At 43.4% G+C, this 18,825-nt stretch overlaps 1 protein-coding gene across 1 annotated transcript in view; it reads left to right on the top strand.

The window, feature by feature from the left end:
* The window catches only part of TET2 (tet methylcytosine dioxygenase 2), a 75,352-nt gene that overhangs the window by 35,274 nt on the left and 21,253 nt on the right, over positions 1-18,825 (top strand). Inside the window, exon 2 of the mRNA XM_068403798.1 lies at positions 15,105-18,492. Within this exon, the coding sequence (XP_068259899.1) occupies positions 15,105-18,492 (3,388 nt within the window). The remainder of the gene's footprint in view (positions 1-15,104; positions 18,493-18,825) is intronic.

The raw sequence follows: 18,825 nt of genomic DNA on the forward strand, positions 1-18,825 counted from the left end.
TAGGAGGAAATTCTTTACTGTGAGGGCAGTGAGACACTGGAATAGGTTGCCCAGAGAAGCTGTGGATGCCCCCTCCCTGGCAGTGTTCAAGGCCAGGTTGGATGAGGCTTTGAGCAACCTGGTCTAGTGGAAAGGTGTCCCTGCCTGTGGCAGGGGGGTTGGAACTAGATGATCTTTAAGGACCCTTCCAACCCAAACCATTCTATGATTCTATGATATACTACAAGCTCTACACTTTGCCATGCCAGGCTGTAACGGTGCGTCGCCCATAGCCACTATTTTACAGACAGGCGAGCTGTGATTTGAATAAGCAGGTGCACAGCCTCCCACTTCTCATGTTAGGTCTTAAGTCTCCTAAGTATTCAAACGAAGAACCATGCATAGATACAGACACAGTGCCTACCAGGTCCCCAAAGGGGAGCCACAGGTGGGAATAGCATTTTGCAAGCTGCATTCCCCAGGGATGGAAAAGGTGCTGGGGTTTCCCAGCCACGTCAGTCTGAGATGCGGTGGCAGTCTGGCCACCCTGAATCCTTCAAGGATAGTTACTGTTCAGTGTAACACATGCACTAGTTGCCGTCTTCATGTGTGAAATGCAAATCTGCTATTAAAAGATATGTTGGCAGTACTTGCCTTAATTAACCTGGTTCTGTATATTATAAATATGTATCTGTATCTTTAACAGAAAGAGGTAATGGCAAGTAATTAAAGTGTTTCCTAAATTTTGCACATGTATTGGTTACTGTAATTCACTGTGGATCTGTATCTGCGGTGGTGACCTGTATGAGCAAAATAACTGGTGAAGGCTGATGCCCTGTTTCATCTGGAACGTAAAATGAAAGCTAAGTGGTGTCACGTGCAAGCCTCGGTATCGTTCAGTAACCCACTGCTCGCTGCGGGGAGAAGGAGGGCTCCCCAGAGACAGTTAGCCTTGAAGAAGTGGCTTCATAAATCCCACAGGTGGTATCTCGGGTCAAATGAGCGTGTCTCCTGGTACCAGGCTAGATCAGAGGAGAGGGTTTCAGTGAAAGTTGGCAGGATCAGGGAAACATACAGAGTTGCTCTGCACTGGCAGATACAGAGGGCCATGTGGGCAAGTTGCTGTAAAGACATGATTTGAATCAAAGTTTTTTCAGTTACGTGGAAATGAGTGCCATAATTGCAAAGCAAGAGCTTCAATTTTCAATTGAGAAGGAAGGCTTTTCTCATCAGCCTCATCTGGAGGAATTAGCTTGATTGTCCTGCCTTCTTGGGCTCTTGAATCACTATTATAATTCTAAGCAACAGACAAACAGAGAGCACAGAAGAGAAAATGCTGCAATCATTTACGCCAGAATTTCATTACAGTCCTCCTCTGACTCCTTTGCACACACAGGTATTCTGTATGTATCCTTTCTTAAAGAAAAGCTTTTTATAACCAATAAAAATAGTGATAACTTTTAGCTCCACAGTCAGTGCAAACTATGCAGTAAGTTCCTAGCTGACCTGAGCAAGGGGGAAGCCTTCTGTAATAAACACCCAACGAAGGTCACTGCCTGCCAATCCCCAGCGGGTGCCGCAGGCGCATCGAACAAGGGAAGACTTGAAGACTGGGTCCGTTGGCAATCCTAGGTAATTTCATCTCCAAAAACTACTGTCAGTGTTTGTACTCATCAAAGTCTCTGGTCTCGAGTTGCTGCACTGCCTTCGTCCAATTTCAACTTCCTGCAGGTCAGTGGAGCGCATTCCCCCGTCCCCATCCACTTCCTCTGGTTAACCTTGTCATGGAAAATCTCTCGAAACCTCTCTCTCTTTTCCTTGCTGCTATCTGAAGTACACCAATCTTTCCTCCAGCACAAATACAATCTGAGACAACAAACAGAGGGACAGTTATTACTGCTGACGGCGTATTTTAATCTTTTGTAGCAATTTCCTTTGTAATCCTGATTGAGATTTTCAGTATTTGGTAGACACAGGCTCTCCCTAACGGGTCTCTTGTAAAAGGGACTGCAAATCCTTGAGCTTTGTATTTCCCTCCTCACAATGTAAAGCAGTAGCAGTGCTTACTAGCAGCTAGTTATTTGCATGCTAGCCGTTTGATCGAATCAGGATTTAAAACCTAACATCAAAGAAGCGTCTCTTATATCATGGAAGTTTCATTCTTTTGCAGGGCTGTGTACATTGTTAGAGAGCAGTTCCTCAGCCATCAGCACACAATACCAGACTGGTTTTAGCATAATCTTGGGATCTTTTCTTGAACTCATTGGCAGCAGCACTGCTAGAGTTAAAGTGTTTTGGTTTTCAGTTTTAGCTTTAACATCTTTTTGCTGATTTCTGAGTATCTTGTTTTACAATAGCCTCCTTTAGGCAATAGAGTCCAGAGCAAAATTTAATCTTCAGAAAGCATAACAAAAGAAATCAGCCTTAGTTACCAAAAGATCATTAAGTAGTAGCAGCTGTTTTTAAGACATTGAATTTTTTCAATGAAGCCAGAAAAACTAAAGCATAAACGAAGACTTTGTGGTGTCTGATTATATTGTGGTGTATGAGAAAGTGGGACAGGAGGAAAAAGAGCAGACAAATATTTAACATCAGAGTGGCCAGTGTCCTGATCGTAGAAGTCATCTGTCATAAGCTTCTGACAGCTCTGAAGACATCCCTGCCTCCACACCTCGGGGAACAAGGGCTGGGGCAGGGAGCTCAGGCGGAGGGAGGTGGGGAGCTGGTGGGATCCCCATCGGTATCCAGGACGGGACTGGGGCCCTGCAGGCAGTGCTGACACACACCCTGTATTGCTCGCCTGCCCCAGGGCTGCGTGCCAGGCTTGGAGAGGAGCGTGGTTTTGTTGGGACCAGCCAGTGGAAGGACCTTAACGGTGCCAACGGGAGAAGGTAGGAAACAGGATGGGCTGGGTGGCATCAGCACCCTGAACATAGACATCTGAAGGACATGGCATGCTGCAGAGTTGATGCACAGCAGTATGGGAACACATATCCAGTCTCTAGTGCTCACCTGATTTGCTTTAGTCCTCCACATGCTTTTTTAAAGGTTAACTGCAGGTACTCGAGAATATTTTTTTCTGCCCATCTCATTTTTAGTTTTAATTTTAGGTGCAACTAACTCTATCATAAACTTTTAACATCATTTTGGTTTGGGGAGCTGAGGCATGCTTCTGATTTATTACACAACAATTAAACGCAAGCTTTTGTGAGCTAGATGAGGCTGTTAGGAAGAGTTGTTTGCTGGGGAGTGTAATGAGTAGATAAACTTTGCCATTCATCATTGTCCCCCACTTTTCCCACAGTAAAATTAGTAGCTCATTTTCTCATTATCAACCTGGCTGACCCTCAAATTGTTAACAAACCAAAAGTGTCCTTACATTCAGTGGCAGGCATGTTAGCTTAAATGACTGCATCAGATATTTAGTATCCTGATAGCTGTCTCCTCTCTTCTCCCAACCCCCCCCCCTCTTTTTTTAAAGGAAAAGCAGCTGTTCTTTGCCCGCAAAGGCTCTATAGAAGTAATACTACCAAGTGCAGACTGCATTGCATTTTCTTCTCAGCAAAACCAGTTGCATATGTCAGAGCTGAATGCCTATCATCCTTGCTTTGCCCCCAACCCTGTTCTCTCCCTGATTTGTTTTGGGAGAGGGGGGTGGAAGAGGAAGCGAAGGTTTATGTTGGCAAGAAAAGCAGTGACTGTGCTGTGCAATCACACTTCATACACAAGGACGCACATAAGCTTACGGGAACTCGACCAGCACAATGCAAGGCGTTCATCCCTTCACCTGTGTTCCTGAGCTCAAGACTACCACAGCTATTAGACTTCTGGCTGAAGGACTATCCTGGCAAACACTCTGCATAACCTTGCCAGCTAGGAGCAGTTCTGCAGGATGTGCGGGACCAGGTCCTTGTTGCTGGAAGTGTGGATTTAAATAACGAAAAGTCACTTGACCCTTTTCAAGGAGAGCTCACCTGCCACTGTTCCAAGGAAGAGTGAAGAGAGGCTTTTAAAATGCTTCCATTATTTTTCACCATCTGTAGTATAGATGTTTACTTAAGCTGACAAAAGTCTCAGCTACGATTGATGAGTTTCATTCAAAGTAGTCCCGTATCTTAGATTTGTCTGTAGCTCCCAGCTTTCTAAATCCAGTTGAGTGTGTACTTTACACTGGTGAGATTTTCACCCACACTGCTTCTTTGTGCACTAAGAGCGTGACTGTCTTATGGACACACAATAATCAATTAGTGAAACGGTATCTCGTGACTGAGAATATGAAGCAGGCTTTGCGGGAACTGACAACAGCTCTTTTAACTCACCCGTTTCTGTATGCCCTCTTAAATATCCCAAAAAATCAAAGGTCTTTCATTAGAGCTTCAAACTCTCTCAAATCCACGCGGGCCGCTGGATACCTTGGAAGACTATGAACTGATGTGAGCCGGCAGCAAATGGCGAGTTGCCAGAACGAAGAACAACCTACTGTTTTCAAAGCTTTGAAAATATTTGAAAAGGAAGGACAGAGAGAGGAGTGTTGCAGTTCCCTTCAGGACTGCTCAAATACCGCTCTTCCAAGTGTCAGCTGTGGGAGTCTGAAAGTCTTAGTGAGAGTTAAACGCAATCTGCCAGTTTTTTCCCCCCTCTTTTAGCTTGGCAGCAGCAAATTTTCTGTCTCTTCATGTTGCATCTTGCCATAAAGAGGAAAATTTAAACAGGAGAAAGAATGTGCTTTGAATTATTGGAAATTGAAGGAAAGCAGGAGTGCCAGTTTGTTCTGGGATCCCAACCCTTTCTCAGCACAGCAATCTCAGGTTTTTATCCAGTCTTGTAATTCAGTTAAAGGGAGAAACCTTCATGTTAGAGCTGCGTTTTTAAACAAACATCCCGTTCACAACATCTAGACTTTTTACTGGTTTCCAGTTTCCCTGAAACACCGAAGGGAGATTCCACAGAAAGGCAAATGCCTGTCTCCCTGTAATAAGCTTTTTTCTCTAGTAGCTCTCTAACAATATTTCTTGCCAAAATTGCCATCTTGCCAAAATACATAAAATTCCCCACATACTGCCCATTTATGCTTAAATGTCAAGTTTTAAAAGGCTATAGATAAAAACCGTGTTCTGTGTAAGTGAGGTTGTAACAAGATAAGAAGGAACTCAGAAATGGCCTCAGTTGTGTGGAAGCACAAACTGGAGCCCATTGCTTGATCCTCAAAACAGGATTAATAGTGGCCTTCTAAAGAAAAAGCTAAAAACTCTCTTGCCAAGTAATAAAAAGCTAAAATTAGAAAGGGAGGAAAATTACTGTAGCCAAGATGGTAACTACAGAAAATCTGTTTTTCAAGCCAACCTTAAGAAGCTAGGCTGTAACTCCTTGATAAATGCTGGCATGATGTGAAGTGGGTGTCTCTTGACTTACAATTTGTTTGGGCCCTGGGCCATTATCTAAGATTAGTCAATGACCAAGTTCTTTCCAAACTCGTATGTTGAGTATTCAAAATGAAAACGTAGTCCCACATCTTCGTCTCCAACCTAAAACTGAAGAGGATGGCAACAGTACCCATGCCAAGCTCTCTTTGTGTGCTCGGAACCATGGCAAGGCAGCGCTGGCTCCCACGTTTCGTTTCTCTCCCAGAGTTATGCTTTTATCAAGGTTAGATCTCGACTGCTCTTAGGTCGTCAGCTGGCTCTGGTCATCAAAAACACCTTGTCTTTCATCTCTTGTACATCTGGAGAGGCAATTGTAACTATTTTCTCAGATGTAGATTTCAGCATGATAATCCATGCCATTGTTGCGTGTAGATTGCAAGAACCCACATGAAAACTGCTCCTGAAGACCACACACGAATGCAGAAAGAAGCTGAATGGCAACCATAGCTCTAGGGAGCATCTTCTAATAGACCTCTAAAAATGCATTAGATTCTTATCTTCTGTGGTGCCTCAGCAACAGTGGAAGTCAGAAGAGATGTTTGTGCCAGTAGCTCAGAGACTTTTACATACTGAAGTCAGAGGTTTTAAGGAAACAACCTCCTCTATAAAGCTCTGCTAGAAGTAACGAGCCTGTCCTGTTGATTTCCATGGGATTTATACAGTCCCTCTCATGCTGAGGGAATAAAACTGATTTTAGTTACTGGGAAGAAAGCCAAGTTAATTCATACAGGTATATGAAATATTATATAGGCACATATTATAGCTGCTTATGTATCAAACATCTGAACTCAGGGAATATCTAGCAGAATGTGGCATGTGCATAAGATCTCTGAAGAACAGACTGTTGCACTTGCTTTGTGACCTCTGTGCATCTGGTCAGGGAACAAATGGTATGGATATAGATCTACCCGGGGAGGAGATCAGATGTCACAAACCGGGTTGTTTATTCTGTCTAAGAGACAGAGACATTAATAACAGTCTCCAGTTACACGCGGAGAATGAAGCCATAGCACAGAAGAAAAAAAACTGCTCTATGAGTCTGTGACAGATGTGAAGAGACGATCCAGGGTTGTGTTTTAAACGGTAGAAGCTTTCTCACATGTAAGGTTAATGAAGCACTGTATGTAACTGTGGGTTATTATGCAACCCTCATCATTAGGGACCTCTGAAAACAGGCTGGAGTGGACTGGTACAGGTCTGGCTGGTGCTACAGCCAAGGAACAGGGCACTCATCTCCTCAGGCCCCTGACAAACCTATTTTTCCCATGTGTTTATGAGCGACTGGTTTGGTTTGTAAGTCATGCAAGGCACAAACTGGAAGGAAGAAAAAAAAAAATCACAAGTGGGCATGAAAACACATTTTTAAATCAAATCACGCAACAACTAAAACAGCACAAGATCTTTCCAAAGCAAGTACCCTTGTTTTGGCTCAACTCCTCCAACTTCACTGTCTGGAAGTAAATTCCCAGAGGGATGTAGCGAACCACACAGAAGTGGCAGTGGCACACAGCGTCTTGCATGTGGACTCAGGGGTATCTCGTAGCTCGCTGCCCCCAGCAGTGATCCCCAGCACCTGCCCCTCGAGTATGCCAGCACGCACAGCACATGCTGCGTAGCGTGGGAGCTGTCTCTCTGTGCTGCCTCTCATTTCTCAATGGCCAAGAATAGTAGCCGAAAATTGAGTTCGCTACAGCATCCCAGCCTAGGTGTGGCAGAAGCATGAAAAAAATGGAGGAGGAATGTGTATAGGGCTGTAAAGGCTGCCACAGTGAGGTCAGTGAAGGGGCTGAAAGCTATGCTTAATCAGCTGGACATGTGGGAGCAACAGTCAGAGTAATCCTCAGAGTCATCAACCCTTGTCTCTGCATTGTCCCCACTCTCCTCTCAGTATGACCTTCCCCTTCAACTTCTGAGGAGAAATTTAAGAAAACTGCATTTCATCCAAAATTCTGTTTTCGTCAGAACTGGAAGACCAACAGGATTTCCTATTTGAAGTTCAAAGGATAATGGAAAACAGAGTTGTGTGAACAGGCTTTCTGAGGACGCTGCAGCCCACAACGTTTTACTCTCTTCTATCAGTTCTTCCACCCACGTGCCAAACAGGACCATTTTTGTTCCCATTTTCTAATGTTACTGTCCCAACATGATGAAACCCTGAAATCTTGGGTGGTTTTTCCTTTGGGTCCTCCCTTTCTTTATAGTATGGGGTGAAAAGAGCCAAGAGAATCTCTTCCACTGCTTCTAGTTCTCAAGAAGGATGTACTACTTCATAGCGAATTACTTAACTCTGCCGACAGCTGTGATGAAATCATCACGGATAACCGACCTTCGACTGGTGTCAGGAAGTCATCAGCCCAAGAAATCCGTGCTATATCCAGGTCTGAAGCCAGATGGACGAAGATCACAGAAACTGGAAGATAATGATGACACTGACCTCTTGGTAACCTTCCCTAAACGGCAGGTTGATAACATCAAGTGTGTCTTGACGAGCGGTTCAGCCACCAACGCTTGCTTATTCTGGCACGCTCATGCAGAGGCACGCTGCACTACAGAGCTCGGTCAGAACAGCGTGAGCAGTTAGCTGTTGCTCTCGGATGGGTGATTTTAATCAGCGTCCGGTATCGTCATTACCATTTGACACATGGGGTAGCTGACGTACCAAGAGGAAAATCATCCCTCAGATTACACCTATTCTCCAGAAGTCAAAAACAGGCCTGAGCACCAGTTGTGCACCTGTTAACACCGCCCACCCAACCTTGCCAGCCTTTGCTCAGCACACCTAACCTAGCATGGTAACAAGGCTGAGAGGAAGAAAAAAAGAGACTTGGTTCTGTTTTCCTACCCCAACACGTTTCCCGATGTTGAATCCACAGGCACTGGTGAATTACTCAAATGATGCCCTGAGTGGGTCACAATTTGAAACGGCGTTGCTCGTCCAGACTTCCCGGGCACACAAGAGAAGTTTCTCGTTATACCCAGGCACACAAGCATCTCACTCAGGGCACGCTTATTTGAGCACCCCCAGCATTTAAGACTGTAACTCCCATCCTCACAGCCTTCCTATTACAATTATCAACTGCAGTGACTCTCAGAAACAGCAAAAGCAAAAGGGTGTTTTCGTTCAGCTTCCCTGTATTTGTGAAAGATATATAACAGTCAAGGTGGTGCTCAAGAAATTGAGCAATACTGGTCTTAGAGTATGTCGGCATACCATCACCCAAAGTAACGTCAAACAGGCTAACTCGGGAGGTAATGTAGCTCTGTGCGATGGCCTGCCAGTATAAACCACCTGGATCCATCATACTCCACATCTAAACCACAGAAACGAGCTTACAACTAGCAAGAACAAGTGTAGGTGCCAACCTCATCTTGAACATTCTGGTTATTACAGCGGGAAGGTCCTTTTGTTTAGTAAATCCAACCTGGCTCTAAAGTTCGACCTTTCGGGAAGCATTTCTAATCCAGTCACACTATGGTGGCATTACAAGCGACTTGAAGAGTTGTGTTCTTCTGTTAGAAGTGCTACATGGTACAATTAGGTGCAAAGTTTGTATATAACATAAATCACAAAAAAATAAGAACAGGAGAGCTGTGTGATGTGACATTATAAGTTCTATTTACTAGAATTTTATATTCCTGAATTCATTTCCTTCACATAATTGGCTTTTTCCACCCGTATTGTAGAGGCATTTAATTTTCACTCCCCTTGATTTTATGCAATTGTTAAAATAGTGCAATTTTTCATGTCTGGGTAGATATTATGCAGTATCCAGTCTTGTTGATGGTTATATAATATAGCAAGGGGAAATCACTGTGCAGACCAGTTCAGCTTTACTCTCTTGCCCTCTGTATTTAGGTCAAAAATCAAACTGGTTCAAGTGCTTTTGCGATTAGATCATTGCATCACTGAAATGCAAGAACTGGTGTCAATAAACTGAGGGGAGTTTAGCACTAGTTGATTTAAAAATGCATGAATTATGAGGCTCCTGGCTTGGATAAGATTTAATGAATTATTAATCCTCGTATTTCACAAATCCCATGCTCTTTATTCCCTTATGCCTGCTTATATCTATATTCACTAGTTTCCTGGTAAATTAAGGATAAATTAGCTATAAATTAAGTAACAAATTTTAGCCATCCCACATTTTCTTTTGTTTGACACAGATTATTTGTAGATCTAAATGCCAGAGAAGACAATTATATTCATGTAATATGACCTCCTGCAGAATACAGTCACAGAGTCTCATCCGGTAGTTTCTAGATTAACCCCTTAACTGCTATTTAAAGCTACAATAAAAAAGCAATAAGTATATTTTAGAAAGAAATATAGTCTTAACTTAAAAACTTCAAGGAACAGAGAAGGCATGGCGTCCTTATGCGAGTTTTTTCCAAAGCATTGCTAATGCGCTGAATAAATATACTATCCAAATGAAGAGACAGCTGAATGCAGTGCAAAAGGACCTCATTGTAAGCCACAGAGCCCAGCTAACAACAGAGTGTCCTTGTCCTTCTGGGGCCTCCTTTACATCTGCCTTGAAGTTTCACTGTGTTTTCCTCAGCCACCACACTTGCTGCGGGGCACCAGTGATGCTGGTAGGGAGCAGAGCAAATCTGTAGGGCGTGTTGTGGGGTTCAGAGCTTCAGTTCACCTCGGGCATGAATACAATCTCTCTTTCAAATCTGCTTTGGACAAAAGTGTTAAAATTCTGGCTCATGGGTGGCTTGGCTTCAGAAAAGCACGTTGAACCCATATTTAAACAACAGGCCTACACGGGGTTTGGTTTCTGATGGTATTGTATTTGTTACAAACTACCAGCAACCCTGGCTTGGGAAGAAGTTGTTCTGCGAATGGCAAACCACCCAAAGCCTGGGCAGGTATAGTCCTGGTCTTGCCTCTTCCATTAGTTCCCATGTGGAAGCTTCCTTTGTTTCTCAGTGTATAAACACCTTAAATGTGAAACATACAGGAAACCCTTAAACTATACCACAGTTTTCATGTGTGCAACATTTTATCCCAGCAATAATGGAAAGGTCTCACTAATAAGGAGCTTTGATGTGTTACATCGCCCATTAGCCATCTGGGTTAACTGCACATCTTTTCTCCTCTAGTGACATTTGCAGCTTGCTTACAGGTGTTAACCCAAGGCACAGCTGAAGCAACTGCATCCCACAATAACCACACGGCTATAAATCACAATGTTGAGCATCGTTACAACTGCTTACAAGTCTTGTTCCAAAGTGAAAAAAGAGAGAACTTTGACACAGAGTTAATCAGAAACAATTTCGCATGTATGCAAGTCCAGAAGATTTACGTTTTTAGTGCAGAAATTGAGCATTCTGATAACGCCACGTATGAGTGTCCTTACTTAGGAATAACTCTACTCATGCCTTTTCTTGAATTTTCATTCATTCTTGAAATAGGGAAGAAAAATCCCCTCACTTTAGGAGCCTTTTCACTTACTGAAAGTTCAGGATTTAGACCTCTTTGCCAGCGACATGAGCTTCAGAGGAGAGAAGCAACTACACACCAGCACATAATCATACATAGCAAATTAAGCCAGAAGTGAAGCCAACTACTGTACCAAGGTGATAGGAGCAGGAGAGTGTAAGCAGAAAGCACAACTTACAAACTGGAGTTTGGCAAGACATACAGGTAAATTCACCTCCTGTCTAGAAAGTGCTACAGGGATTTCTTGCCTGGGAGCAGTTTAGACCTCTGTGTCATCTGGTGGTGGCAGAAGGGTGCCAGCAGGACAGAGGCTGTGGCAGCACTCCAGGAACAACCCAGCGAGCCATTGACAAGCTCCTGGGTATCCGACTTCTGCTTTCTTGAGTCTCATCCTAATAATCACTCGAGCACACGTCAGCTGAGGTCATGATCTGAGGAGGTATGTTTCTGCCAGGGAGAAAAACCTCTGAGGAGATATATTTCTATCCGAGCTAACCCCAGAAGCGGAAACAACCCATCTGACATCCCGCCTTTTGGTCCTTTTAGGGCTATGAGTACTGTAACACAGCATCCCTCCACCTACTTTTTCTACTGGGAATCTTGCCCAGCTTTGCAGAAGACTCTACTCCCCTGCAGTGGGTGTATTTGTCCATTCATTCATCTGAGCTGCTTTGCATTCACAAACTCCCCAGATACAGGTGCTGTATGAAATAAGGCCTGAACCTCTAGAACTGGCTAAAAGTAAAGAAAGATTTTCTATGAAAGAAAATGACATAACTAAGAGTACTTTTGTTGCTGCAGAAATGTTTGTCGCGCTCATCACAACACCCTCCAGTCTTTCAGTATTCCCGTATTAATAGGGGTGGCAGGAATATGCCAAACTTGCCCGTAAAACAAACAAAAAATATCTCAAACTCTCTTTCAGTAGCTGGTTTCCAATTTGTGCCCCATATGTGGCAAGAAATGTACATACATTGCTTGCATCTGAAAGTCAAACGGTGGTGGAGTGAATTATAACTTGAATGCATATTGGTGGGATGAGATGCTGATCCATTTGCACAGTAATGTGCTATATTTAAGTCACGCATCGTAGCATCTTCAAAGAGGCCAGTCATAATTATGATGGATTAGACTGCAGAGTCAGTCCTAGATGCAGTAATTGTTTCACAGATGCTGCTGATGTGACTTGAATTTCTAATGAATTATAGCTGAAGAAAAATATGTGGAGCTACTAAATGGTCTAGATAAAATACAGTTATGGGAAAGAGAAAAAAGGCTAACTGCTACGCTTAGGGAAAGGTAGATTTACTTTGAGAGGCAGACAGTTCACCCCACAATTATAAAGAAGAGCACAGAGACTCTGAAAGGCACAACAGGTCTGCTTAGTAGTAGCATCAAGAATATCTTCGTGGTGTCCCAGTTAAAACCAGTAATAAAGGTATCACTGCCATTTGTCTTTTGCCAGTTCTAAGTTACAAATAATTGCTGTGCTTTGTAGCTGCTTGAGGAAGATTTGTACTCAGGTGTGACTCAAGGATTGTGAATAACTGAGTGTGGACAGAGAGAGAAAGAAGTATAACGGAAAGTCACCAAAATCCTAGATGCATTTCAAAGAATGCAAAGCTGGCACTTTCAATCGATGAATTAACTTTGTATTTTAAAGAACCAAATGCTTCCTGTGTCCTTTGCAATGTCTAACACCAGTGCCTTTTACACTGGAGGTGATCAGAATTTGGGGGAACTGGTTGACTCATACCGTGAGGTCTTTGAGAATACCGTGAATAATAATCCATGTCACACAGTGAAGATAACCTCGCGTTTTTTGAGGATGGCATGAACCTAAGACTCTTTTCTGAATTACAGATGTGCTCCTACAAGGGGTTTGCAAGCTAAGTTTAGAGAAGTCGGGCAGCCCCCACTTCTGAACAAAAAGGTGTTTTTACCTATCAGAAAGGAGTTGAGAAGAAACATTGTCTGGGAACTCTCGGAAGGAATTTAGTTGCAACCCACACAGTACACCAGAACACAAGCAGCAAGGCAGACCTTGAGGGCCAGGGGAAGTTTCTCACGGCTCAATCACACAGACTAAAACTTTTTTTTAAAGAAATAAATATTTCAGAAGCACCTTGACAGCACAGTGTTAATTACTATGGTGCCTTTTATTTCATTTCATACTTGCGAAATACAGCAGCCTACACACTCATGTCTGAGTTGTGGTTCAGCTGCAGTTTCTAGGTATGAAAGGTGTGAAGGCAAAGAATGGTTTCCAAATTAGGCTGACATTTTATTTTTGAGGCACTCTGGGAGCACCATTCTGCCACCCGGCCTAGAATGACACATCAGAGGAATCCTTTTCATGCTGCTTTCTGTTAAGCATAGAATATCGTCTCCTTGGGAAAGCTGCAAAGGCTCGTTCGTGTCTTGTGGTACTTTAAAGCTAGGTTGGGAAATATACTGAAATATATCTAGAAGGGAAGAAGCCTTGTCAAGAAAACAGGAAAGATGGACAAACATTCTTTTCCATCTCCGTATTCTTAGCTTTCCCTCCAAAAACTCTCTTTTTAAGTAGTTACTTGCAGAAAGAATTTCTCTACTTGTCATACAAAACATAAATGGAGTATAGAAAGAAAAGGAAAAAACTTTAGGAGGTCAAAAGTAAATCTAAAACCAAGTATGGGATAAGGAGGAAGTGGATACAAGTCATCATATAGGTGCTTGCCAGTCAAAATGTATATTTGAATTGTCCTGATACTGAAATCAGAGCTGCAAGCAGAGGGGATTCTGCTGGATGTAATGAGTCTCATTAATTAATACTACCTTTAAAAGCATTTTAGAATCGTATTACTCAACTGAGTAAGGCAATACTGCACTGAAAACTGTATAAATTAGATGTTCATTAGCATTTAAAAAAAAAATAGTGTAGGATAAATACATAAGCAGAGCAACCGTGATGGGAGAAAGTTTTCAGTAAGTAGTTCTTCCTAGGTAGTGGCAACACCAGCCACATGTAGTTCTTCTCCTGACTTTGCCGTCCAACCAGGGATACGGTTGGACGTGGTAATAGAGAATCCTTCAGATTCCCCTTTATGCAAACTGAAAATAAAAGCTTCAGGACAAAGACACGCATGAGTCCAAATTTTCTCTGTGCAATCTCACATCTGTAGGACCCTCTGTCAGTCTGTCTTCTGTCATTTGTGACTGGTTGAGAACCTTAAAGCCAACAAAGAATAAATTACAAGCAGAGTCAAACAAGGGCTTTATCTATGTTAACTGGGATTGTTAATCCTGGGAAGATCCATGTGAACAGGATTAGCTTGCCATTATGTGGAATTTGTTCACTGCACATTGTCAGTACTTTTATCCAACGAAAAACTTCTTTTTATAAATAAGATCTAAAGAGTATATGAGAAAATGGGATTTTCCTTCCAAACAAAGAAGAAAAAATGCTAGCTCCACAGCTGTGGGGCTCAGTTCAAAACCCAAATGCATAGTTTAAGCCATGCTTGATGTCTATATGTAAATTCTAAAGGATATTAATACCTGAAAAAAATACCACTTCCATCAAACCTTTAAGAAATCTCTCGATTTGTTTCTGTCAACATTACCAAGATGTTGGTGAACTGTTAGAGTTCCTATGGACAGCAATCAAGCATGGCTTTGTCTCACATGTGTATCTTGCCACTTGCGTGGTTATTAGGAATGCCAGTTTTAAAAGACCTTGTTAGACAGCTGAAGACAGAAAAAAGCAGGTTTTCCCCTCTACTTGGCAAGCTTGGTGGCAATAATCCTTCAAGTCACACAAAAGAGGTTTGGCACGCTTAATCAAATAATGGGATTAGCACCAAGTCTGGGAACTGTGGTTTCGGCATGACTTTCTGCCTTACCAAGGAGAAAAAGTGACAACAGAGGAGTCTATGCAAATCATTCAAAAGCAGAGAATATTTTTTGCCCCACTAGGGGAGATGGTTTTTGGTAAAATATCTGTTTGTGTGTTAAATGGGGGTAAGGAGCCACTCTGTATGTTAACTGTCTCCATCTTGAAGAACAAACCTTCAAGAAAAAGGGAGACACAGCGCTACAAAATGTGATAGGATAGTGAAACACCCCTTAGGTGCACCTGCGAGCTCACATTGTGTGTGGGAGCTAGTCAGGACAATGCATGCTTGAATGCTGCAGGAATTGTCAGTAATTGGCTGTCCATCAATGGAAACTAAAATTGACTTAGATTCTCTCCCGTTTCTTTTCTCTTTCAGATACATTCAGAGGGTAGCCTTGTGGATGGCCCCGGAGCAGGCCAGATGGAACAGGACAGAACCAACCATGTTGACGGCAATAGATTGAGTCCGTTTCTAATACCGCAATCTTCTCACATTTGCCAGGCAGAGCCTTCTGCGGTGAAGCTACAGAATGGAAGTCCAGCAACAGAGAGGCCTGAAGTTGAAGTAAATGGAGACCACAAGCAGCTATTCATTAAAAGCATCTATGGAGTGCCCCACCTGAAGGGAAGTCCAAACCACCGTGTTAGCCCCGACGTTTTACAAGAAAAGAAAGTATATTCCAAATATATGCAAAATGGTGGGATAAAACGCACTTTTAGTGAGCCCTCTCTGTATGGACTTCATGAGAGCAAGAAAGTGAAACAAGACAAAGAGGTAAATGGAGAAAAAGCTGAGCCAGAGGATAATAATGAAAAACCAAGCATCTCCAATTGTTACAGTGAGAAGAAACCCAAGAGTTTTACAGGACAAGAAAATGAAGTTTCAGATTTGATGCAGTCTACAAGATACAACATTGGTGGTTCAGAAAACCCTCGTGACCTCCTGATTGGGGATGAGCCGGAGCAGGAAAATGTTCATTGCCACAACAGGGACATTGTCTTACTACTTAAGAACAAGGCAGTGCCAATGCCTAATGGTGCTACAGTTTCTGCCTCTTCCATGGAAAGCATGCATGGTGAACTCCTGGAGAAAACACTGTCTCAATATTATCCAGAACATGTTTCCATAGCAATGCAGAAGAACACATCTCATATCAATGCCATTACCAGTCAGGCTACTAATGAGTTGTCCTATGAGACAACGCATTCATCCCATACCTCAGGGCAGATCACTTCCCCACAGACCTCAAACTCTGAGCTGCCTCAAGTGCCAGCTGTAGTGGTTACTGAGGTCTACAATGCAGAAGACTCCAGTAAACCACCTGTATTGCCAGGTAGCTGTTTGCTTCAGAAACCAGAACTACAGCTACAGCAAAAGATTCCAGGCTACGATCCACACCAGTCACCCGTAGGAAGCAGTACTGTTCGTGGAAGCGTAGGGCAGGTTCCCAACCAAGACCTCTCTCTCAGTTCCAGCAGTAACCTGCAAGCTCAGAATGCCACTCTGGAAAGGTTTTCTGAGCAAGCAGAAAAAAATGGTGCTTTCTTTAAACAGAACTCAATGTTTCACAAAGATTCCTCCACTCCTGCTCCGGAAATGAACAGTGCACTGTCTGTTGTGGTGCAAGAAGGACATCATTCCTATGACAACAGATGTGATGAAACTCTTCCTGGGGAGATAAAGAATGACGGGCAACAGCAGGGACCAACGTCAGAAAGTCCCAGCCTCAGCCAACAACAACTTCACCCTCAGCAGAGACTTCCGCAGCAGGCACAAACGTCACAACAAGATGTCAGTGAAAGCATCCCGCAAGCTGCTATGGCCGCCTCAATTCAGCAGCGCCCAGAAGAAATGACGCCGGCGTCAGAGCCTCCCCTCCAAAACCTGCAAGCACGCGGAAGTGAGGGTGAGTTGCAGCAACACTATCAGCATTTCCCAGGACAGAGAGAACCTGAGATTCCTCCCAGCAGAGAAAAGGACCAAGTGAAAGAGCCTGTGCAACAGGCTCACCATTATTCAAAACCAGCCTGGATAGAACTGGTTTCCACCCAGTTCCGCCAGGGAGAGCCTCCCCAAAAGCCCAGCGAAGCATTATTGCGATCAGTCCTTCAGTTCCAGGCAAATACAGCTGAAACAGCCTATACAAAACAGTATGCTGGAAGTCCTGATGCATCAAAGGGGCCTTCAGGACAGCCCCAGAGCCAAAAGATAGTGCAACAGGAACAAATTCCTCTGCTGTACAAAAGCGAGACCTCCCAGCCACAGCCGCGTCCCACAGCTGACCAGCAGCTGCCGTTCCGGAAACACTCACCGCAGCCACAGCTCACGAAGATGGATTCTCTACTCAATTCCCAAGTGCAGCAACACCCTCTGCAGCAGCTCCATTTCCAGCAAAGACCAGAACAACAAGCCGAACAGCCTTTAAGGGCCCTGTTGAAACAGCAGCACTTGAATCCCCAGCCAGGGGAAAACCAGCAATTCTTGCATTCACACATTTTGCAACAGATGCTTCAGAAACAGGCACAGCAGGTGCAACTGCCGTGCAGTCCACAGCTAACCCCAAACCAGCAACAGGCTCTGCAAATGAAAAATAAAGACCTGCCCCAAACCATTTCCCACTCCCAAAGTAATGCTGAGCAGCCGCTAGACAGGACATCCTTCAATCAGCTTAAAGTAGATGAATGTTTTCAAACTGGGAATAAGTACATGAAATCACCTGCATTCCCACTGCATAACCCTCAGCTAGGCCTAGAGCAGGTACAGAGCATGAACAACAAAGCTCCCCTTTACACTCAGAAAGCAAACGCTAGTCTGCAGCATCCCTGCCCAAACAACATGCACTTGATTTCTGAGAAGAAAGAAAACGCCGCAAATATCGAACACTTTGGAGCCAAAAAAATGCAGGACTTGCAACACATGCAGTATTTTTCAAATAACTTGACCGCAAAGCAAGATGTGAATCACTGTTTTCCAGAACAAGAGCAACAGACACAACAAGCTTCAGTTATACAGTTACCACCACTCCAGCAAACACAGTGCTACGGTGGTAGCCTGAACCAAGACCTCCCGAGCCAACAAGCTACGCAGATTCCTCAGCGGTACTTACCACAGAGCCAGCAAACTGCCCCACACTCCCAAGACCAGAGGAGCTGTCATTTGCAGTCCCAAACCCCTAAGGATTTTCAAAAGCATGCTGCTCTAAGGTGGCACCTCTTGCAAAAACAGGAGCAACAAGCATACCAGCAACCCAAAACTGAGATTGGTCCCAGCGCAGCGCGCAAGCCTATAAAAATTGAGCCTGGCACAAAGTCTAATGTCTGCATGCGTCCATCAGCTGGACAGCTGGAAAACAAAATGTGGAAAAAAACAATTAAACAAGAGAATCAGCACTTCGGCTGCGAGAACATGCAACAAAAGAGCATCATCGAGACAATGGAACAGCAGCTAAAACAGATACAGGTCAAATCACTGTTTGATCACAAGACTTTTACTGTCAAATCACCTAAACATGTGAAGGTTGAAACAGCAGGCCCTATTACCATCCTATCAAGAAATACCGGTGCTGCAGATTTTGACACTCAGACCCCAATCTTAGATCAGCAAGCAAACTTGTCTGCTGAGAAAACCCCGACCAAAAGAACAGCTGGAACTGTTCTCAATAATTTTTTAGACTCACCTTCCAAGTTATTGGATACTCCTGTAAAAAATTTATTGGACACACCTGCCAAAACCCAGTATGATTTCCCATCTTGCAGCTGTGTTGGTAAGTGCTGAGATGTACTAAAAACGTACTAGTGCACAGGAAGGAAACGAGCCTTCAAGTTGGGATCACGGGGTTAGTTGTATGTTTTCGTTGGAGGATTTTTTGTTTTTTGTTTTTTTAAGAACAGTAACTACTAAAGGCTTACAAAATTGCAATTTTATACACTTATGCCTACTCCACTTATCCAACCCTACACATGGGCCCTTTCTCAATATTTCATAAAGCAATTACCTATTTGCTCTTTCAGTCAGAATGCTTATGGCCAGTAATGTATCTCCTCACATCCATTCTCCTTGAGCAGCAGACATGTAATGACAACATGCTGATAAAAAG

The sequence above is a fragment of the Nyctibius grandis genome, chromosome 6, assembly GCF_013368605.1.
Source record: "Nyctibius grandis isolate bNycGra1 chromosome 6, bNycGra1.pri, whole genome shotgun sequence".
Lineage (NCBI taxonomy): Eukaryota > Metazoa > Chordata > Aves > Nyctibiiformes > Nyctibiidae > Nyctibius > Nyctibius grandis.